The sequence below is a fragment of the Oryza sativa genome, chromosome 1 (genome assembly GCF_034140825.1).
Source record: "Oryza sativa Japonica Group chromosome 1, ASM3414082v1".
In the NCBI taxonomy this organism is placed as follows: Eukaryota; Viridiplantae; Streptophyta; class Magnoliopsida; order Poales; family Poaceae; genus Oryza; species Oryza sativa.
Genome location: NC_089035.1, coordinates 855,405 through 878,765, shown reverse-complemented (window position 1 = coordinate 878,765; position 23,361 = coordinate 855,405). Strand labels below are relative to the sequence as shown.

At 44.5% G+C, this 23,361-nt stretch overlaps 3 protein-coding genes, 3 long non-coding RNA genes and 2 pseudogenes across 7 annotated transcripts; 5 read left to right on the top strand and 3 right to left on the bottom strand.

Annotated features, from left to right (window-relative positions):
• The first annotated feature begins 1,803 nt into the window (after window positions 1–1,803).
• On the top strand, window positions 1,804–5,898 carry LOC136355616 (uncharacterized). The gene is made up of 3 exons (XR_010739947.1): window positions 1,804–2,142; window positions 2,236–2,320; window positions 5,468–5,898. It is a non-coding gene; the product is annotated as an uncharacterized lncRNA (long non-coding RNA).
• On the bottom strand, window positions 2,506–5,718 carry LOC4326089 (rust resistance kinase Lr10). Its single transcript, XM_015766028.3, is given in 4 exon segments — window positions 2,506–2,707; window positions 2,710–3,693; window positions 3,801–3,824; window positions 4,944–5,718. Coding segments are annotated over 4 exon segments (1,833 nt in total). The 3' UTR covers window positions 2,506–2,657.
• Window positions 5,899–6,417: 519 nt separating the features above from the next.
• LOC4326088 (rust resistance kinase Lr10-like) lies at window positions 6,418–9,118 on the top strand (annotated as a pseudogene). The gene is made up of 3 exons (XR_001542487.3): window positions 6,418–7,194; window positions 7,298–7,467; window positions 7,543–9,118. The product of XR_001542487.3 is annotated as a rust resistance kinase Lr10-like (transcript).
• LOC107280781 (rust resistance kinase Lr10-like) lies at window positions 9,045–9,761 on the top strand (annotated as a pseudogene).
• A 1,211-nt stretch (window positions 9,762–10,972) lies between these two features.
• Window positions 10,973–13,950, top strand: LOC9270126 (rust resistance kinase Lr10). The gene is made up of 3 exons (XM_015761052.3): window positions 10,973–11,882; window positions 12,051–12,205; window positions 12,619–13,950. Exons 1-3 carry the CDS (start codon window positions 11,101–11,103, stop codon window positions 13,725–13,727), a joined length of 2,046 nt encoding a protein of 681 aa, XP_015616538.1. The 5' UTR covers window positions 10,973–11,100; the 3' UTR covers window positions 13,728–13,950.
• LOC136355613 (uncharacterized) lies at window positions 13,792–16,511 on the bottom strand. The gene is made up of 3 exons (XR_010739935.1): window positions 16,383–16,511; window positions 15,194–15,262; window positions 13,792–14,466 (listed from the first exon to the last, which is right to left on the bottom strand). It is a non-coding gene; the product is annotated as an uncharacterized lncRNA (long non-coding RNA).
• A 398-nt stretch (window positions 16,512–16,909) lies between these two features.
• On the bottom strand, window positions 16,910–23,296 carry LOC107279476 (uncharacterized). The gene is made up of 3 exons (XR_003240229.2): window positions 22,985–23,296; window positions 17,369–17,519; window positions 16,910–17,291 (listed from the first exon to the last, which is right to left on the bottom strand). It is a non-coding gene; the product is annotated as an uncharacterized lncRNA (long non-coding RNA).
• On the top strand, window positions 17,117–19,800 carry LOC4326087 (rust resistance kinase Lr10). The gene is made up of 3 exons (XM_015761212.3): window positions 17,117–17,847; window positions 17,945–18,108; window positions 18,313–19,800. Exons 1-3 carry the CDS (start codon window positions 17,117–17,119, stop codon window positions 19,434–19,436), a joined length of 2,019 nt encoding a protein of 672 aa, XP_015616698.1. The 3' UTR covers window positions 19,437–19,800.
• Window positions 23,297–23,361: the final 65 nt, after the last annotated feature.

Sequence of the window (23,361 nt, the reverse complement as noted above, 5' to 3'; positions counted from 1 at the left end):
TCGAACTGCCCCAGTTCGACAGGTAATAAAATAACTTAAAAAAAAGGAAAAACACTGTAGCACACTGTAGCGCACACTGTAGCGGCACTGTAGCGACACTGCCTATCGAACTTCCGCTGTTCGATACGTCCATGCCACGCGCCCTATCGAACTCCCCCTGTTCGATACGTCCCTATCGGGCACTGTAGCAAGTACTTTTTTATTTTTTTTCTTGGACAACTAGCATGCCCCAGTTCGACAGTACCCTGTCGAACTGCCCCAGTTCGACAGTACCCTGTCGAACTGCCCCAGTTCGACAGTACCCTGTCGAACTGCCCCAGTTCGACAGGGGTACCTATCGAACTGCCCCAGTTCGACAGGGCGCTAAACTTGCGATTTCGTCTAGCCGACCTATAATTTTGCGATTTTCCATTAAAATAATATTATTTTCAAAAAAAATTCGGAAAAAAGTGAAAGGAGGTAACAATGCCCATCCTGCCAACTATATCTAAGATAAAAACGATTTAGTACTGCGAGACACCGGTATCTCAAGGTTTTTTTTGCTGGACTGAAGCAAATCTCTAATATGAAACGGAGGGAGTACTGGCTGCTGGCTCCAGTGAATATAAGTTGGAGCATTATATTGGAATAAGTTCACCGGAGTTCCCTCAACTTAACAGCGAGATTTTTTGAGGTCCCTTAACCACAAAACCAGAAATGTGTACCCCTAAACTCACTCAAACCGTTCACCGGAGGTCCCTTGGCAATATTTTTGCCCGGTTTTGCTGACGTGGCATCTTAGTCAGCAAAAAAAATTTTAAAAAACACGTGGGGCCCACATGTCAGCTGCACATCTTTTTTTCTTCTTCTCTCCTCTTCTCTTTTCTTTTCTTTTCTCTCTCTTCTCTTCTCCTTCAGGCTGCGGACGGAGGAGCCGCGCGCCGTGGCCGCCGTCGTCATCGGCTCTCTACCGTCGTCGTCGCCATGGGCGAGGCTACGCGGTGCGGTCGTCCGGCGGCTGAGCGGAGGCAGCGGAGCGCGGCGGCGGAGCGGCGAGCACGGATGCGGGCGGCGCAACGAGGGCGAGCGTGGCAACGGAGCAGCGGAAGGTGCGAGCGCAGCGGCGGGTCGAGCAGTGGAGCGCGAGCAGGCCGCGGACAGAGTAGCGGAGCGCGAGCGCGCGGCAGAGCAGCGGCGAGCGAGCGCGGCGGCCAGCGAGTTTGGGAGGGAGGGGGAGGCGGCCGGCGACCAAGAAACAATCTCTTCCTCTGCCTCTTCCCCTTCTCCCGCCGGTGGTGCCTCTCCTAGCATCGTCGGCCACCCGCGGGGGTACGGCGGTGGTGGCGGCCGAGCACGGCCATCGCAGCTGCGTCCGCCGCCAGCCTGAAGGAGAAGAGAGGGGAGAGAAGAAAAGAGAAGAGAAGGAGAAGAAAAGAGAAGAAAAAAAGATGTGCAGCTGACATGTGGGCTCTACGTACTTTTTTTAAATTTTTTTGCTGACTAGGATGCCACGTCAGCAAAACCGGGCAAAAATACCGCCGAGGGACCTCTGGTGAACGGTTTGAGTAAGTTTAGGGGTAGACATTTCTGGTTTTGTGGTTAAGGGACCTCAAAAAAATCACGCTGTTAAGTTGAGGGACCTCTGGTGAACTTATTCCGCATTATATTTGCTCGTGAATTGGGCTACATGTGAACCGTCAGATCAATCCACCGTTCATGGGCCGCGGGGGATTAGGTGGGCCATCCTAACCGGCCTGTGGCCGAGCAATCATCCCCTTCTCCCTCTCTCCAACAAAAAAAAAAAAATCCCCTTCTTCTTCCTCCGTCCCTCACCACTATTCCCGGCGAGAGCTCCGGTTAATGCGGCGGTATGCCGTTCCGCGAGCCGCCTCCGCCGCCGCTTCTCGCCTCCGTAGACAGATGGGTAAGCTGCCGTTTCCTCCCGGCATATGCGAGAGTGCGTGACCAAGCCTCGCCGTCGCCCGTACCGCCATGGCGCCATCTGTTGTTGCTACCGTGTCTTCAATGGTGGCGCTGACGGCCGGCAAAGATCCGGTCGAATCCACCAAGCCTGATGCCACATGTTTCGTCTTCTCAAGTCGCTCACACCACCTCCGTCTCCCACATTATTAGTCCATGTCCATCCAGAGCCTCGCTGCCTTGGTAATAATCCCTTTGCTTAGCTTCCTTCCTTTGTTATTTTTATTTTTTTTCCTCTTCTGGATGATGCAGCACTTCTTTTTTTATCTTGAAAAGAAAATGCAGCACTGGGAGTAAATATGACCTTATTGTTGGTGTTCAGCAAGGATGATTAGTGGACTAGCATCAACGATGGAATAAGGTAATTTAGTTGTCATCTTCCAACTATTATTATATTGCAAATTAAATCCATTGAGATATGTTGCAAATTACAAGAGTACATGGTGATATATCATATATCTGGTTGCCCAGTTTAGTTTAATAATCAAACACTATATGTGCATGCTTCAGCTCACTAAGAACTATTTTCTGATATGTGGATTAAGCATATCTCTCACTCAGGCACCAAACCATGGTGATGCCTTTTTATAGGAAATGCTGGCCAAGCTCCATTGCTTTGCTGGTCTCCAAAGTCCAAACCATGGCGATGCGGTCTCATGATCTAAATCACAAGTTGATTTTGAGACGATGTAAAGGGCTTAGGGGGCACCTGCAGATTCTGCAACCTCCCCGTCAACATGTTTACCACCTTTGTCATTGAGGGCCGGTTTTTTGGGTTCCACTGAATGCACCATAACGCTACAATAGCTAGCTGTCTCACCATTTCTTTCTCGCCTTGTGTTGTCTCCATGGTAAGCACCAGGTCCTGCCCATTCATAACTCTCTCATATATCCACTCAGGAAAGTAGAACTCATTTTGGTTCTCAACGGTTGGTTCTGTGTTCCTCCTCCCACTCACCATTTCTAACACCAGCATGCCAAAGCTGTAGACATCCGACTTATATGAAATTGCTCCAAAATTCCGAGAATATAGTTCTGGTGCAATATAGCCCATTGTGCCTCTTGCTGCAGTCAATGTGACAATGCTTTGATCTCTTGCACATAGCTTGGCAAGCCCAAAGTCTGAAATCTTTGGATTGAAGCTGTAGTCCAACAGTATGTTGTGAGGCTTGATGTCAAAATGGAGAATGCGCTGATTGCACCCTTGGTGCAGGTACTCCATTCCTCGGGCGATGCCTAATGCAATATCTAGCATTTTGTCTGGTACTAGAAGTTCTCTTGAAATATTAGAACCATGTGGGAATATATATTTCTCCAATGATTCATTGGGCATGAATTCATATATTAAAGCCTGCCGTGTTCCTTCAGAGCAAAAGCCTAGGAGGCGGACAATGTTTGCATGGTGAATTCGCCCAATGGTTGCGACTTCATTGATGAACTCTTGTCCCTCTCCTACAGAGTTTTCTAGCATCTTAACAGCCACAGGAACTCCATTCAGTAGCTCACCTTTATATACAGTTCCAAATGCACCATGGCCCAATTTGTCCTTGAACCGCCTTGCTATCTTCTTAACTTCGGAGAATGTGTACCTTGTGGGTTTTGATGTGCCATATGTCTTCAGAAACATTTCGACTTTCAAATGTATCTCTTCATTGTACCTTGACTTCAAGGAGATGTAGAGTGCAGTGGCCACAATTAATGAAAGAACTATAAATGTGCCTACAGATGATGTTACTGAGTAAAAAAAGAGAGAAATTCAGCTAGTTGCACTTGGAGAAAAGGCAATGATTCTACAGAATGAGCAGTTCAGGAAGAATGAAGAAAAAAAATTAGTTGCTTACCTGCAATGATTGTGACACGCGGACCTGGACATAGGAAGAAAGGTTATTAGTTATGACATGATTTATGGATGAAATAAATCGAGAGAAACACCTATAATTTTTCCTAGAAACAATTAATTCCTGATTGTTAGATGGCTTGTTTATTTGGCATTGTCATATAGAAATAGGATAAGGAGGCTTCTTGTCTTAACCATAGAAGTAAAACATTTTTATCTATAGTGCCTAGGAGGAAGAAACTACCTAATTCAATAATCTTACAGAGCATCGCTGGAAATATGCATGTGCACAACTTTCGTATCAACGTTGTGTAAGATGGATATGTTCTGGTTTCTACCCTGTTAAAACTGTGGGAACTTGTTAATGCTGTAAATTATGCTGGTACATTCTTGATTACTCGATGGGTGCAACTTTCTAACAATCAGGACTATGGTGTTAGCACCAAAAGGTCTAAAAAAAAGGAGATTTGGAGGGAGAGACGTCCCTCCAAACTTTTTTAAGAAGAAATTGTGAACGTGTTAGGGATTGAACACGGGACCTCGGGGTTAAAACCATACACCCCTTGCCACTGCACTATCAAGTGCATCTCTAGCATCAAAAGGTCTAATTGAGATACTACTCTCGCCGTAGTACCTCCCACAGTAATCCAAACTAGTAAATTGGTGCCATTTGCATCTAACTTTAATGTTCAATTAGCTATTACAGTATTCCAAACTAGTAAATTTGAACCATATGAATCTAATTTAATGTTCTAAGTTAATACCAATGTCTAGAGTAATACAAATAAAGCTTGCTCTTTAGATCATTGCTATATGCTAAAATGTGCTGCAATTGCTTATAACCTTTTCTATGAGAATTTTACAAAAAAAAATTGATTTTCATAATGATCAGACATTATCGTCTCTTGATGAAATTTTCTTTGAGAAAAATTGCAGTTGTGAACCTAGAACCAAAATGTTCGTCCAAGCTAGCCTTTGGCTGATTCACAGTTTGCTGGATAGTTTGACTATTTGTGAAAAATATCCTGGGTAGTTTGAAAACTGAATACTCGAGAAATAAGAGATGTAATAGATGGAGAAGTGAGAATTCCAAACTAAAACAAGTCATCATAGTGAAACTGAATTTATACTTGAGAAAGAGACATACTATGATGCTGGCAGAATGCTTGATCCCTTTGAGAGCTAAAGCCACAACGCCGACCTTCATGTTCACATTGTTGGCAAATACTAGTAACGTTACTTGAGTACCAAGTGAATACAGTCTCACCAGTGCTGATGACTCTTTTTGCTGTTTCGGTGAAGATTGAGATGTCAAAGTTTGGACCATTTTTGTCGTAACTGTAGGGCATTGGGATGTCTTTGGAAACAATTGTGCAGCCCAATGGAAGAATAGACATATATTCATAGGGATATGCCAAATACCAGAACTGGCTTGCGTTGTTAGCGAGGCTGAGGCAAGAGGTTGGGCCAACTATACTATTATATTGGTTTGTGTCTATGGAATCTCTTGAACAACCTACTAGACTTGCAGCTTTTAAAGTGTGAGGTCTGTACACAGCAGTTGATTGATTTACTGATATAAACTTGTGAAGTAGGCAATGAGGTGAGGAATCTACAAGTGGGATGGCGTTCATGATAACATGCCTGTAATATATCATTGTCACTTTGCAGGAACCAAGAACAGGGTGATCCAGGATGGTGTCTTGTCCAGAGCATGATAATTGCATCCCAGGTGCGCCGCATGATGGAGGTTGTGTCGAAAGCCGGAACGGGTACCTGATCTCTGGTCCATGCTTGCTGCACCGATGTGATGAACAAGTCTTGAAGAAGTCTTCATCATCACTTGCTGTGGCAACATCAGATTTGTATTTCAGAGGAGCGAGTAGGAGGAGCACCGTGATAAGAAGGTTGGTGAAGTCCATGCAGTGTAATGGAGATGAGATGGAGGTGAATGAGAAGGCTGTGCTTTAGAAATGGTCACTTGTTTTATCGGTGTGAATTGATGCTGTGCTTGTCATGATGTCTGAGGCTCTGAGCAGTGCCAATGAAACTTTTGCCATGTTCTATTTCTTCGAAAGGTATTCCTTATCATTTTTGGCTCCCGCATGCCCTTGATTTTCCACAACTGATTTTATTCCGACTTGTTTTTTTTTCTTTTGGTGATGTTGAAATCAACTCGTGAAGTTGACATGGTGAAGCTCTGTGGTGGTAGTGGAGTGACTGGTGATAATCTTTTTTAAAGGTTTGTTGACGGGTAATTGCAGCTGTTGGTGGAACTTCCAGTGGCTGTATTTGTTGACTTTGTGAGTCTATATGATTATACGGCTGTGTTTAGATCCAAAGTTTGGATCCAAACTTCGGTCCTTTTCCATCACATCAACCTATCATACACACACAACTTTTCAGTCACATCATCTCTAATTTCAACCAAAATCCAAACTTTGCACTGAACTAAACACAGCCGTATTTCTACTAGTCCAGTCTTTTTCAGCAATAAATAACCATGCATGACTGACTAATGCTGGAACTGAATGCTGCGCTTGGACTCTTCCGCTTCTGTCGAGTGTTTCCAAGTCAACAGCATCACAGTCAAGGACAGGTAGCTAAAAAAAAATTTCTTTGTATTATTGTTCATGTCATTTGGCCATCTAGATCCGGCTCTGCACAAGCCCACCTGGCATGGCGATTCATGGTGTGTTTCATTGCTCTACTACTGCTATCCTGCGGGTAATTTCTGTCCTGTGTTTGCTTGCAGTTCTTGTCCCAGATGCAGGTGGGCGGCATCATCGGCATGGCTGCCCTCCGTTCACCTGTGGTAATCTTAGCAGCGTGTCGTCTCCTTTCCGCCGGCGAGGTGACCCATCTGAGTGCGGAGTTCTGTCGTACGAGCTCAATTGTGCCGATGACAAGGCTACAATTCAGATTGACAACGGAACATACTATGTGACGGGCATCAACTACACTGATTCTACCTTCTTGATCGTTGATGCTGACATCTCGGATTCACCTAGCAGTTGCCCTCTTCCTCGATGGAATTCCCTTCGAGAGCCCAGGTTCCAGGTTCTATGGACTAGGATAGCTAGCTTTGTCAATTGTTCGCAGGAAATAAAGAATAGTAGCTGGATTATGTACATGCCTGTCGCTTGCCTGAGCACCAGCAGATCCTTCGTTTATGTGTTAACTGGCCAAAAATCTGCTCTTATTCAGAGCCTTGAGCCTTCTTGTGGGTACCTAGCCATGACTCCTTTGGGTGGTCGGGACAGTGTAGCACCAGTAAATGAAAGCTTAAGCTTAAGCTATGCAGACGTAGTAAAATCTATGAGGAAAGGATTCAGAGTCCAATTTCCTTTCAGATATCGTACTGGAAGCTTTAAGCAATGCCCAATGGATTCGATTCCGTAAGTTACTGATCTTGACGTCTGTACACCTTTATTTTTCACATAAATATCGATGCATATCTGCTCTTGATATCATATCAGACGTTTTTGTTCTTCCATACAGCGCATCGACTAGTACAGGCAAAACCAATTGGTTTGGTACCATTCTTTCGGCGGATACAAATTTCCTGCTCTGCATACCCGTTCATCAAATTCCATCACGTTACCGTATGCCTTTGGGTATAATGTTATATGTAATAGCATATGCCTTGCAGATCTGGAAGATGATTGCAGGTAAGTCGTCGATCAGAATTATATAGGCTTAAATTGCAGTTTATTGGTTCCAGTTGATCAAACTTGTCTACACAGCAACATGCAGGTTTCTGTTGACGCCCTTGGCTGTATTGGTTTTCCTTGCACACAAGTACTGGAAAACAAGGGTTACAATTGATGCAGTTGAGAAGTTTCTCCGAATGCAACAAATGCTCGGACCGACAAGGTATGCCTACACTGATATCACTGCAATCACAGGCCATTTCAGAGAGAAGCTTGGCCAAGGAGGTTATGGCTCTGTATACAAGGGTGTGCTGCTCCCGGGTGATCTCCATGTGGCTGTCAAGATGCTGAATGGCAACTCCAACTGTAATGGAGAAGAATTCATCAGTGAAGTTGCCACCATAGGCATGATTCACCATGTTAATGTCGTGCGTCTTGTGGGGTTTTGCTCCGAGGAAATGAGAAGGGCCCTAGTTTATGAACACATGCCTAGAGGATCTCTAGACAAGTATATTTACTTGTCTGAGAGAAGTTTCTCATGGGACAAGATCAATGAGATTGCTCTAGGCATTGCTAGGGGGATCAACTACTTGCACCAAGGGTGTGATATGTAGATTCTACACTTTGATATCAAGCCACACAACATCCTTCTTGATGATAACTTTGTTCCGAAAGTTGCTGATTTCGGCCTCGCTAAACTGTACCCGAGGGACAAGAGTTTTGTGCCGGACAGGGCTTTACGGGGAACAGTGGGTTATATGGCTCCTGAGATGGTATCCCGGAGTTTTGGTGTCATATCCAGCAAATCAGATGTTTATAGCTTTGGAATGCTACTACTTGAGATGGCTGGAGGAAGAAGAAACGTGGACCCAAATGCAGATTCAAGTAAAAGTAAGGCGTACTACCCATCATGGGTTTATGACCAGCTAATAGCAGATCAACAATTTGATGAGATATCAAATGTTGCTAACATGCATGAGCTGGAGAGGAAGCTATGCCTTGTTGGGCTGTGGTGCATTCAGATGAAATCACACGATCGACCGACGATGAGTGAGGCAATAGAGATGCTCGAAGGGGGTGTGGATGCGCTGCAAGTGCCCCCGAGACCATTTTTCTGCGATGGGGATGGCATTGGCAATGGCATGCCACCTCCACAAGTCATGGATTCTTACTTTCACTCCTCCAAGCTTACTGCAATTTCAGAAGAGGGCGATGGAATAGCTAAATTAGCCAGTAGCTAGGTGTTAACAGTGAAATTTGGCAAGATAGACTCAGATTTGGAGTTGGATATCGAGGCAAAATTGAAGATTGGATCTTGCCAGAAACGGACTGCGCATCGGCTGGAAACAGAGTCGGAATATGATTAAGCCGATATGGCAAGCAGCCGATACAACTTGACTTGGGCTCGACATGGGCCTAGATTGGAATAACTGACATTGCCGTTTAGAGATTGAGCTCATTTAAGGAAATTGTATCTATTAATTAGAATATTTAATGTCAGTTTGAATTAGAGATATGGTAAGAGTCCGCCATGTGGACTTGTTTGTTTTTATCTTTATGAAAGTTTGAGTCATGTTCATAATGGAGAATGCGATATGCAGATACTGCACTATGACATCAAGCCACATAACATCCTTCTTGATGACAACTTTGTTCCAAAGGTTGCTGATTTCGGCCTCGCCAAACTGTACCCAAGGGACAATAGTTTTGTGCCGCTCGGCGCCTTAAGGGGAACAATAGGTTATATTGCTCCTGAAATGATATCTGGAAGCTTTGGCGTTATATCGAGCAAATCCGATGTCTATAGCTTTGGAATGCTGCTGCTGGAGATACTGGAGGAAGAAGGAACTTAGACATGCATGCAGAGAACTCAAGTCAGGCCTACTACCCGTCGTGGGTGTATGACCGGCTAACCGAGCAACAGGTGAGTGCTGGTGAGATATCTGATGCTACTGCCGCTGACATGCATGAATTGGAGTGGAAGCTGTACATCATAGGGCTACATTGCATCCAGATGAAGTCTCACGATCGGCCGACAATGAGCGAGGTCATAGAGATGCTTGAAGGTGGCGTTGTTGGCCTGCAGATGCCTCCAAGAACATTCTTCTGTGATGATGAATCCATGTCACCTATGATGGATTCTTACCAATTCTCCTCTGGGCTAACTGAAATCTTAGAGGAGGACGAGTGAACTTGTGCATGTTTTGATGCCAAATCAGCTAAGCTAGTAGCTACAGTAGCTTGTAGGTAGGTGGTAAAATGCTGAAGCTAGAAATAATATTTGTAAACAGTGATATATTTTATTGTACACTATTTATTTATGATGAGTAATCTCTTTGCCGTGAACTGGATGGAAGCTTTCGTTTATCATAAAGTTGTGATTGGGATGTTATCTCGTTATGTGTGAAAATTGGCCACATGTGTTGTTTGGCTGTTGTAATTTCTGTGGTGTGTGCTGCGCATGAGCACGTCAGAGCTCATTCCGATAGTGATGGTCAAGCCTTCGTCTCTCCGAGATGAGGAAATGCCGCGATTCGGACAGCCTAGTAGACTGGTAGTGCCTGTTGTTACCGCTGGGAGTACTAGCAATTGTTCATGTCTGACTGACCAGTACACTGTACACACCCTTGTCATGTTTGTCTGACCGCACGAAAGCTGAAAGCATAGCACGAACAGGTGCACAGCTGCAAGCCTTCACTTCAATGAACCAAACGAACAGTGCATCAGTATGTTGGTGACTTGAGATGTCACCTTTCGATCTTTTTATGCATTTCTGTAAAAAAAAATTAAAAGAAACTCGCTTTTAGCGTGTTGGTACTGAAATCAACGGGTGAATTTGGCATGGCTTGGAGTAGCAGAGTGACTGGCCGGTGGTGGGTAATCACAGGTGTGAATTTGCCGGGAAGGTTGAAAGAGGCCATCCAAGTATATTAAGAAGAAATAAATTTACAAGAAAAACTCGATAGAAATTGTCGATATTGGAGGTGCATCTGTTAGGGTTCGGGTTCTCTCTAGGATCACCTAGATTTAGATCTAGTCGGGTGGATTTATTTGGGTGGATGAACATCAATATAGATGGAAAGAGAGAGGTTGAGATACCGACCGGTTGAGGTGTTCGTGGAGGAAGAGGTGCCGGACATCGTCGTTGTCGTTGCGGGCTTGACGTGGACGGCGGCGATGGTGGTCGAGACGGCGACAGTGATTGCGGCAGCGGCAGTCATAGGCGACGATGAGGCGTGGCGCGGCGGTGAGACTTCCCGTCACTGGCTGCGCCCACCCTCGATCGGTTAGGGTTTATGGGTGGAGTTGGCGGCAGCAACGAACCTCGTGTCATGTGGCACCCCGGCCTCCACCCCTGTTTATATGGCGCAGGGTGACGGGGCCCACCAGCCATTGGGCTAAGCACCCCCGATCAGGGCGCGGGTCAAGGCCCCCTTGTACCGTTGGGTTCAAGGGAAGGGAGATCTATCTAACAGCATCAAAATACACAACCAAAGCCACATGCTAACCACACAAGCACAAGTGCACAACCCAATGCAACAGCATCACACTATCACAGTCATGTAGGCCCAAGGTGAATATATTGCTTTACTACTTGCTAGTACAGTAGTACTAGCTAATTAATTGCTATGCGTGTGATTCATCCATCCCATGGCGATCCCTGGTTCGTTCTGTCACCCAACTGCGCTGCAAGTCTTCGTTTCTGTCCAGTTTGTGTTTGCAGTTCTTGTCCCACATGCAGCTGGACGGCATCATCGGCATGGCTGCGCTCCGTTCTCATGCGGCCATCTCAGCGACGTGTCGCCCCCGTTCCGCCGGCGAGGTGACCCGCCGGAGTGCGGCGTTGCGTCCTACGAGCTGACCTGCACCGACGACAAGCCGGCTACGATTCAGATCGACAACGGGACATACCTTGTGATGGACATCAAGTACAAGGATTCTACCTTCTGGGTCATCGACGCCAACATCTCGGATTCACGTAACAATTGCCCTCTTCCTCGCTGGAATCGCGATTTCGGTTACTACGACCAAATGTTATACGAGCGGCATGGAGAAGACTCCCGCCGCCGCAGCATCCAAGCTGAACTGATGCCACCTTATCAGAGCACTACAGCTACTTTTGTGACATGTTCGCAGGAAATACTGAAGAGCAATGGCAAGTACAGGCCTGTTGCTTGCATGAGCACCAACAGCTCCTTCGTCTACGTGCTAACTGGCATGAACTCTGATTCTATTGGGAGTCTCGAGCCTTCCTGTGGGTACCTGGCCATGACTCCTCTGGGTGCCGGCGACCGCCCACTGGTGCTAGAGAATGCAAGCTACGCCGATGTTGTCAAACTAATGAGAGGTGGATTTGCCATTCGGTTTCCATACACAAGTCGTTTTTATGTCTACTCCTCCAAAATCAAACAGTGCATAGCACAGTCATTCCAGTGAGTTTGCGACATCCTGCATGTGGTTTCATTATTTCTCTTTTAGTCGATTTTTTATATATGCATGGATTTCTCTTGCTTATCTGCTCAGAAACTGCTCGGGGGCATCTTAAGTTCATTTTACATTATATTGTTTTTTTTACGCTTTACATTATATTGTCTCTGCAGAAATATCGTCCAAGAGGAACGACCAACGTCTTTCAGGATTTTCTACACTGTGATATTTGACTATCATTTCTGGGGTTGCCTGCTTCCTCATCCAGTTGTCCAACTGATCGTGGGTGTAATACCACTGGCCATGTGGACTTTGAAGTGGATTGCTGGTAAAGAACCATGTATACTTAAGAACAAATAATCCTCATTGTTACTCCCTCCGTTTCTAAATATTTAATACCGTTGATTTTTTAGCACATGTTTAACCGTTCGTCTTATTCAAAAACTTTTGTGAAATATGTAAAACTATATGTATACATATAAGTATATTTAATAATGAATCAAATGATAGGAAAATAATTAATAATTACTTAAAATTTTTAAATAAGACGAACGGTCAAACATATTTAAAAAAGTCAACGGCGTCAAATATTTAGAAAATTTCTGTACGCATCTCACAGTGCGCTGGCCACATTGCTAAATTCACTTGCATCGTGGAAACTTTTAAACTTTAATAAGCACATTCTCCCTAGAGCAATGTATAGTACAGTATGTGTTAAATATAAAGTTATTTTTTATGCAGTATTTTGCAGGTTCATTTTGGTGCCCCTGGTGATATTAACCTTCTTAGCACGCAATTACTGGAAGATAAGGATAACAACTGATGCAGTAGAGAAGTTCCTCCGGATGCAATTAATGAATGGTCCAACAAGGTATGCCTACACTGACCTCATTGCAATCACAGGTCACTTCAGGGAGAAGCTCGGCCAAGGAGGTTATGGCTCTGTATACAAAGGTGTTCTCCTTCCAGGCAATGCTCACGTGGCTGTGAAGGTGCTAGGAAACTCTAACTGCAATGGCGAAGAGTTTATCAGTGAGGTCTCCACCATCGGTAGGATCCACCACATCAATGTAGTTCATCTTGTTGGTTTTTGTTCAGAGGAAATAAGGAGGGCGCTTGTCTATGAGTACATGCCACGGGGATCGTTGGACAAGTACATTTTCTCATCTGAAAGAAGTTTCTCATGGGATAAGCTCAATGAAATTGCTTTGGGCATTGCTAGGGGGATCAACTACCTTCATCAGGGTTGCGATATGCAGATACTCCACTTTGACATCAAGCCACACAATATCCTTCTTGATGTCAACTTTGTTCCAAAGGTTGCTGATTTCGGCCTTGCCAAATTGTGCCCCAGGGACCAAAGTTTTGTGCCGCTCAGTGCTTTACGGGGAACAATAGGTTATATTGCTCCTGAAATGATATCTCGAAGCTTCGGAATCATATCGAGCAAATCCGATGTCTATAGCTTTGGAATGTTGCTACTGGAGATGGCTGGAGGAAGAAGAAACTCAGACATGTATGCAGAGAACTCAAATCAGACCTACTTCCCATCTTGGGTGTATGACCAACTAACTGAGCAGCAAGTAGGTGTTGGTGAGATACCTGCTGGTACTGTTGCTAACATGCATGAGCTTGAGAGGAAGCTGTGCATAATCGGGCTGCATTGCATCCAGATGAAATCTCACGATCGGCCGACGATGAGCGAGGTCATAGAGATGCTTGAAGGTGGCGTTGTTGGCCTGCAGATGCCTCCAAGACCATTCTTCTGTGATGATGAACCCGTGTCACTTGCGGTGAATTCTCACCAATTCTCCTCCGAGCTAAGTGAAATCTTAGAGGAGGATGAGTGAAACTTGTGCATGTTTTGATGCCAAATCAGCTAGTAGCTTGCTTGTAAAATGCTGAAGCTAGAAATAATTGTAAACAGTGATATATTTCTTTTTCTTAGAACTAGTGATATATTTCTTGTACACTTATTTGTTTGTTTACAAACGAAAGAAGCTATATGTTATAGAAAGTGCTACTGAATGATAGCTGAAAAAAGGTGCTACTTAATCCATTCCTAATTTGTTCTCTGCTTTGCTGTGACATTCGGATCAACACAGCCCTGGAGCTGGAGGTGTTGACTCCAGAGGTTAGTGTGGATAGCGGCAGGAGACAGCTGATTGCCTTTGACTGACCGGGTAATTTCTTTGCCGTGAACTAGGGGGAAGCTTTCGTTTATCATAACTTTGTGATTGGGATGCCATCGTTATGTGTGGCCATTGGCCAAATGTGTTGTTGGCCGGTGCATTTCTGTGGTGTGCGTGCTGCATGAGCACGCCAGAGCTCATTCCGATAGTGATGATCAAGTCTCCGAGACCTAGAGATATATGGACCTGTTTTTGCTGAAATGAAATGCCACGATTTGGACAGCCTAGTAGCGCCTGTTGTTATCGCTGGGAGCTGTAATCCAAATATCCAATATATTCATGTATGACTAACAAATTCACTGTACACCCCCTGTTTATGTTTGTCTGACGACTCTGACCACAGGAGGAAAGCATAGCACGCGCAGCGGCACAGGTACAGAGCTGCAAGCCTCCTCCACTAATCAATAAACCAAACACACAGTGTATCAGTGTATCAGAACTTGAGATGTGATGTTACTTCCTTTCGATCTATTTACGCATTTCTGTGCAAAAATAAAAAATAAAATTTTTCTGGAACTGTTTATCCATTTGTCAGGTGATTTCTAACCAAAAATCACCCAAATTTTTTCTACCCTTAGATTTACATCCAATTGACTACAAAAGAGAATAACTAATACATATCTACTTACACAATATTTTTATCAAAATTACAGTGCACTTACATATCATATCAACTAAATTTACAAATATAATTTTAGTTATATAGGACTGTAATTTTATATTTTAAAGAAAATAATAAATACATATCTACTTACACAACATCTTTATTAAAATTACAGTGCACTTACATGTCATATCAACTAAATTTACAAATATAATTTTAGTTATATAGGATTATAATTTTATATTTTAAAGAATTATCAAAATTACAGTGTACTTACATGTCATATCAACTAAATTTACAAATGTAATTTTAGTTATATATGACTATAATTTTATATTTTAAAGAAAATAATCAATACATATCTACTTACACAATATTTTTTATCAAAATTACAGTGTGCTTACATGTCATATCAACCTAATATGCACATGTAATTTTAGTTATATAGGACTATAATTTTGTATTTTATTTTTTATTTTATAGTTTCAAAAATTTGTAAAGTGAAAAGAACCAGGCCTACCATCCGACGCATGGTATTATCCACGTATGCAGCCTCCACCAATTATTGCACAAATCCTAGCGAGGGATCCTATGGATAGAAAAACATGAAATATCAGTCAAAAAAAATCACCCGTGAGATGTATAGCAAAATCGTAAAATTAGATATGGTGTCTATCATCGCTGCGTTTGGATGATAGTGGCTGGATGAAGGCCCACGGTAATGATCGGGTCGTGCCTGATTAAGCTTGTGGGTGGGCCGAATCCTTTTGTAAGAGGAGATCAGTAAGGCCCACATAAACTGCAATGCAGCCCACTATGGGAGAAGGCCTTGCATGTATGCATTGCAGGCCTGTCCCCGCGGCGTCTCCTTCTGGCCTTGCAGCTTTAGTAGGCTGAAACATTTTAGGGCTGAAGCTGTCGGCCCAGAAGAACGGTATCGGCCCGGAACGTGATTTCCCTTCCCCTTCCCCTCCCTCCGCCGCATCCCCGCCGGCGCGCTCCGGTTAATCCGGCATTCCGGCGGCTGCGGCCTGCCTACGCCTCCGCCGCCGCTCGTCCTCTCCGTTGGCAGATGAGTAAACCGCTTCCTCCCGGTAGCTTTGCGACCATGCCTCGCCGTCGCCCTCATCGTCGTCTGTTGTTGCAGCCGTGTGTCCTCAGATCATCAATGGTGGCGCCGCTGACGGCACCGATTTGTCTAATCTCTACCAAGCCCGACGCCACATTTATCATCTCCTCTCGGTCCATCACAACACCTCCGCCTCCCACATTCTAGACCGTGGGGAGCCTCCTGCCTGGGTATTATGCAGTACCAGGAGCAAACATGTCACTATTAGTTTCATGTTCTGCAGAATACTCTTGTGGATGTGGGATGGGTTAGAAAATGCAGCAGCAACATCTCGGTGTTCAGCGAGGACTATTACTGGACTGGTAGGAATTGCAGAATTAGGTAGTATATTGCACTGGATATATTGCTGACTATTAGAATTGCATGAATACATAGTGATCATATGTCTGGTTCGAGTTCCCAATATTTTGAATGATTAAGCACTATACTTACATGCTAGGATATCTCAGTAAGAATACGTGGATTCAGCATATATATCTCACACATGTACCAACCCATGGGTATGCCTTCTCCATGATCTATATCACAAGATGATTTTGATACGAAATAAAACGCTTTTGGGGGGGGGGGGGGGGGGTACCTATAGATTCTGCAACCTCCCTGTTAACATGTTTACCACCTTTGTCATTGAGGGTCGATTTTTTGGGTTCCACTGAATGCACCATAGTGCCCCCTTCTGATGTCTCCATGGTAAATACCAGATCCTGCCCATTGGTTACTCTCATATATCCACTCAGGAGTGGTAGAGAAGGAAATTCAGCAGCCAATGATACTTCTGCCGTGTTTTGCTGGTTAGAAAAATTCTGTGGTTTAGACTGTTTACAATATTCTTTTCATTTTTGGCCTGTGGATGTCCTCGTTTTTCCTTTCTTATTCCAGAAGACTTGTAAATGCCAAATGGAACTTATACATTTTGTGCTAAGATCAAATCTACTGAGGTGACATGGAAAGGCAGCATGTGCTGAATCACGATAAGATTTGCCATGAACTCTTGATAGCTAAGTGACTGCAGAGGGTGATTCCACCAGTGGATGGAACTTACATATGGCGCTGTTCCAGTTATCTGCAGCCTATTATTACTGAGGGTACGAAAAAATTGGGCAGGAATTGAGTGCTAAAGTATTGTAGTTTTGTGAATCAAAACTTCCAAGTCAACAACATCTCAATCTCGAGTCAACAGCATCACAATCTCCTCTTAATACAAAGATGCGCTCCTTGCGTATTCCTGAAAAAAAAAACATCACAATCTTGTAGAGTAATCGCCCTACTTAATGTGGCAAAATCTTGTTCATCCCTCCCAAGAGTCTATCTGCCATGGCGATTCCTGGAGCATATGCTCATGCCGTGCAAGCTTTAGCTACTGGTATCTTATTTGTGGTTGTGAGTCTTGTACTGGATCATGTTGAAGGAAGGCATCACAAGTGTCCTTCTTTCTCTTGCGGCCATCTTAAGGGTGTATCGGCTCCATTCCGTCGGGCAGCTGATCCACCTGGGTGCGGCAGCAAATCTTACGAGCTGGTCTGCAGTGATACCAATGCTACAATTCTCATTGACAATGCAACATACCATGTGAATGAAATCAACTACGACTACAGACGCTTTTGGGTCGTCGACGCCAACATAGCCGGTAGCACTTGCCCTCTTCCGCAGTGGAATCATCTTCTTGATCAGTACAAGCGCAAAGTCTCAGGCCACAGGATTGAGATCGAGTTGGCTCCTGGTGCATATAATCATGCTTACTTTGTTAGATGCTCACGGGAGGTGAAGGACAATGGTATATACAGGCCTGTCACTTGCGCAAGCTCCAACTATTCTTTTATCTATGTGTTATTATCAAGTGATTCAGACAACCCTGGTTACATCGAAAGCCTGGAGCCTTCTTGTGGATACCTGGCCATGACTCTTCTGGGTGATTGGAGCACGACAGTGCCTAGGAATGCGAGCTATGAAGATGTCAAAAAGTTCATGAGGGAAGGATTCGCCATTAGATTTCCGCGCATATATGGGGCCGGGAGTATCAACGAGTGCCTAATGGATTCGATAAGGTGAGTTGATTTGGGATCCATTAGATATGTCTTATACTCGTATATGTATTGTGTACTCCCTGGCTCCCCTCTTTGATTCCTTTTTCTCTACCTGCAGCGAATTGCGCAATGGAATAGAACCAAGGTCTAGTACAGGCACTGCCATCAGTGATCGGCTTATTGTCATCTCTATTATTGACCTCCATTTCTGGTTCTGCTTGATTGGATATCCATCAGGCATCCTAATAGCATTTGGCATGTGGATTGTCAAGTGCATAGCTGGTATGCCAGAGTTTATAGAACCACATATACAGGAATATCCAATGAGAGTGTTATATAGTCCGAACCATTACATCCATCCCTAAAAGAGTGTCTTTTTAGCAAACCACCCTTTTAGGGATGGATGTAGTAGCTCCTTTTTCCTAATTAATTGTTTCAGCCTCTCTCGGTTACTACTTACTCCAGTACGTTGTATGTATTATGCAGTGCTATGCAGGTTCGTGTTGGTGCCGCTAGCGATATTGACCTTCCTTGCCCACAAGTATTGGAAAACAAGGTTAGCAATTGATGCAGTTGAGAAGTTCCTACAGATGCAGCAGGTTCTGGGTCCGACGAGGTACGCGTACACAGATCTCACTGCAGTTACAAGCCATTTCAGAGATAAGCTAGGGCAAGGAGGCTATGGATCTGTATATAAAGGTGTGCTACTCTCCGGGGATGTCCATGTTGCCGTGAAGATGTTGAATGGCGCCTCCACCTACGATGGGGAAGAGTTCATCAGTGAGGTATCTACAATTGGTAGGATCCACCATGTTAACGTTGTGCGTCTAGTGGGGTTCTGCTCCGAAGAATTGAGAAGGGCCCTTGTTTACGAATACATGCCTCAAGGATCTCTAGATAAGTACATCTTTTCATCCGAGAGAAGTTTCTCGTGGGACAAGCTTAATGAGATTGCTATAGGCATTGCTAGGGGGATCAACTACCTGCACCAAGGGTGTGATATGCAGATTTTGCACTTTGACATTAAGCCGCACAACATCCTTCTTGATGATAACTTTGTTCCAAAGGTCGCAGATTTTGGCCTCGCTAAATTGTACCCGAGGAACAAAAGTTTTGTATCAGACAGGGCATTACGAGGAACAGTGGGTTATATAGCTCCAGAGATGGTGTCGCGAAGCTTTGGCGTCATATCTAGCAAGTGTGATGTTTATAGCTTTGGAATGCTGCTACTTGAGATGGCTGGAGGAAGAAGAAACGCTGATCCAAATACAAATCCAAATGCAAGTCAGTCATACTACCCATCATGGGTGTATGGGCAGCTAACAGGTGAACAAGTTGGTGAGACATCAGGTGCTGCTGACATGCATGAGCTGCAGAAGAAGCTGTGCCTTGTTGGATTATGGTGTATTCAGATGAAATCACACGATCGGCCGACAATGAGCGAGACCATAGAGATGCTCGAAGGGGATGTCAATGCGCTGCAAGTGCCTCCTAGGCCATTCTTTTGTGATGGGGATTTTATGCCTAATGTGATGGATTCATACCTTCATTCCTCAGAGCTGACTGCCATCTCGGAGGACGATGGCGCAATTGAATTCGCTAGTAACTAGGTTATAATCGAAGTGTTCATTTGCTATTTTGCTGTGTGGTGATCCTGGGATGTCTTTGTCTGTTTTTCTGAGAACGGTGCTTGGGGCTGTGTAGGAAATCTGTAGGTCTATGAGGAAACATTGCTTGGTCCTATCCTGCACGTGTTTTGTGCCTGTAAGACTTACGGTGCCTAGCTCTTGTGAAGGGTGGGATGGCACCTGACACAATCTAGATAGCTGGTCAAAGTAAAAAAGAAGAAGAAGAAAAGTGAGGCCAAGAACTGAGATTAGCTCTGCTTTGTTTTTTTTTTCTCTTTCTTGTCTGTAAGGTTTACATTTCTATTAATGGAAATAGGTGCAAGAAAGCTAGATAGCTGTTACTATATCAGAACATTGATCTTATATAGTTTTTTTTAAGACCTATGTTAAGCTTTATTAATACCACACAATAATTGTATGGTCTATATCTTCCTTTGCAACAAACTCTCTCAATACCTAAATTTAGCACCTAAAGTAAAAATAGGAAAATACAGTCAATTTTGGAAAGAATCTGGGCATGCTACGCGAGGCCGGTTTGACTGGTGCCATAGGGTCAGTCAGACCGCAGGGGGGCGGTCTGACCGGAGGTATCTAGCCGCTCAGATCGGTAGAGTTCGACTCCGAGTCCGATTCTCGGGTTTTCTTGCCAAGGCCTGAGATTTTAGTATTAATTGGTTTTTACACCTAAATGAACGTGGAAAAAACCCTAGGAAGTAAGTCCATCCCTCCTGTAAAATGTAGGAGGCCATTGTCGATTGAAAAAATAATCGATCAATCATCAAAATCAATCTATTATACGAACTCTCTATATTCTACATCTTCTACCTTCTTGTTATCTGTCCCAACTACTATTCTCATACAATCCCCTAATCGCTCAATGTCTATTGTCTCTACGGCTTTAGAGGATGTTCTAGCTAGCCTACCGAGCCTAGGATAAGCCAGCATGCATTCATCTTGATGGGGGTCCCTCCTGGGTGTTCGTTTGGTGGTATGTACCAAACGGGGTGTTCTATTGTCCCTACGGCGGTACATTTTCTGGGTGCTGCTGCGAGTTGCACATAATGTGCTCAATGTATGAAGTCACGATTCGGTGTCAACATTCTCTACACAATTTGGTTTGCCTTAGGAAGATTAATAGCCCACCTCAACAGCAAAGGAAGCCCACCAGGACATAGCTCCAGATTCTTCTTAGGCCTTATTCGGTTTGGAAAAGATTGAAGATGATTTGAGGGAATTAAGGGGGAACAATTTCACACCATGATAGACGTGGATTTAAATCATATTTGGGGAGCTTAAGATTATGAAAACCTGCTGGTTGGTAACCAGTTTTTACAACTACAAATTTTCAAAATTTGGATGACAATCTGAACCATTGGAGGAGCTAAATTCTGTGAGAAGCTCCCAAACAGGTCCCCTCCAGGAAATGCTACTGGGCGAGCGATCGCCCTCGCTCGCTCAGGGCGATCGGTTCCCACCCCCCTCCCTCCACCTGGTTTCCCTTTTTGGCAACGCATTACTTTTCTATTTTAGTAAATTTATGCACCTAAAGTTTATACACCTCAAGTTTACACATCTAAAGTTTAGAGACCAAAAGTTTATATATCTGATTCAAATTTGAATTTGAATTCAAATATTTTTTTATATATAGTATTTCTATACATTTAAAGTTTATACACCTAAAGTTTATAGACCTAAAGTTTATAGATCTAAAGTTTATATATTCGATTCAAATTTAAATTTGAATTCAAATATCATATTCAAATTTGAATTTGAATTCAAATATTTTTCATATATAGTATTTCTATACATCTAAAGTTTATACACCTAAAGTTTATAGATCTAAAGTTTATTAGTCAAAAGTTTACATACCCGATTCAAATTTGAATTTGAATTATATCCGATTCAAATTTGAATTTGAATTCAAATATAAATATTTTCTATATATAGTATTTCTATACATCTAAATTTTATATAGCTAAAGTTTGAATTTAAATTCAAATATTAGTTTATAGACCCAAAGTTTATAGGTCAAAAGTTTACATACCCATTTCAAATTTGAATTTGAATTTGAATTCAAATATTAGTTTATAGACCCAAAGTTTATAAGTAAAAAGTTTACGTGCCCGTTTCAAATTTGAATTTGAATTTTAATTTTTATGGTGTAGTATTAAGAGAAGAAGGGGAGGTAAAGTAGTAAGGGGGAGGGGCGGGTGATCGCTGGGGAGGGGAGGGAGCGATCACCCGCCCATTAGGATTACCCCCTCCAATCCCTGTTTGTTAACTAACGCATTGGGATGTAACGAGATGGAATAAGTTCACCGGAGATCCCTCAACTTAACAGCGAGATTTTTTGAGGTCCCTTAACCGGAAAACCAGAAATCTTCACCCCTAAACTATACAAAACCGTCTAATTTGGGTCCCAAGACAGTATAGATGGCTGGTTTTGATGACGTGGCATCCTAGTCAGCAAAAATAATAAAATAAATATGTGGGGGCCCACATGTCAGGGGGAGAAAATGATGTGAGCCCCACATCTCTTTTTTCTTTTCCTTTCTCTTCTCTTCTCATGGCTTGTTTGGCAACTTGAGGGAAGGGGATTGGGAGTTTACACGAGGGAATTGATGGTGAGATTAAGATGTGAATTTGATTTTTCATCCCAGTCTCTTGTTTGGTAGAGGTGGTGGAAATTGATAAGGAGTTTAGTTGGAGATTAAATCATTAATGAAAACGGATGGCTGAGATTTGTTTAGGCGAAGTAAAGGAGGAATTCCCTCCCAATTACCTACCCCTACCCAGGTATTGAAAAGGAGGGAGTTCATTCCTCAATCCCCCATCTCCATCCTACCAAATTTCTCATGTCCCTCAACCAAACAAAACAGTTAATAGCCTCATCCCTCTAAACTCCCGGTCCCTCCTAAAAACTGCCTCAAAACCAAACAGACCGTCAGTTCTCACGCGCATGCGGGCAGATGGCGGCCGACGGCAGAGCGGCGGGGAAGAAGCGGGAGATGGGGAGAGGAGGTGGACGGCGCGACCGCCCGCGACGGCGGGAGCAGTGGCCGGCGCCCGCCTCTCCCCATCCGGAGCCGCGGCAGGTGAGCGGGCAAGCGGCAACCTCGCTGTCGCCAGCCAAGCCGCCTCCACGGCGCGGCGCACCTCCTCGGTGCGACACCGGCGGAGGATGCGGAGGAGAGCGGCCGGGGTGGATGCGTGCGCCGATGGGAGCGCCGGGAGAGGGCTCGACGGCGAGCATGAGGATTAGTAGGGAAGGGTCGAGCGGGATGGACGACGACGACGTGGGGCTGTCGGCGGCAAGCAGCCGGAGCGGCGGCGGCGGAGAGCGGAGTCGGCGGATGAATGAACAACACAGCTAGATTGATAGAATTGTTGTCGCTTTTTGTAATTTCAAGCAATCAATAACTTCGTGCGTGATGGCAAATCATAAGAACGCAACCATGACAGCCACATCGATGTATATCATCCGCAATTCAATTCATGAAATACTACAGAGCGTGGGATGATGCCCTTACGCGGATGAGGAGAGGGAAGTTGCGGCCAGCCCAGCAGTTGAGCACGTAGACGGCGCCGGCCTAGGCGCGCGGCGGCCTCCGACAACTTCCAGTCCCGCTGCCACCGGTTCCCCTCCACGCGCAGGCGGTGGCGCGCGGGGAGCGCCGGGGCGCCCATGCCCTCCACCTCGGCGCGGGCCTCGCGCCGGCCGCCTCTCTCCCCTTCTCTGGTGCCGGCCGCCTCCTCTCCCCCTCTCCCGCTTCTTCCCCGTGCACCGCAGAGCCCGCAGCGCCGGCGGCCGCGCCCGCACACCCGCCTGCGCGTGAGAAGTTGAGAAGAGAAGAGAAAAAGAAAAGAAAAAAGAGATGTAGGGCCCACATTATTTTCTCTCACTGAC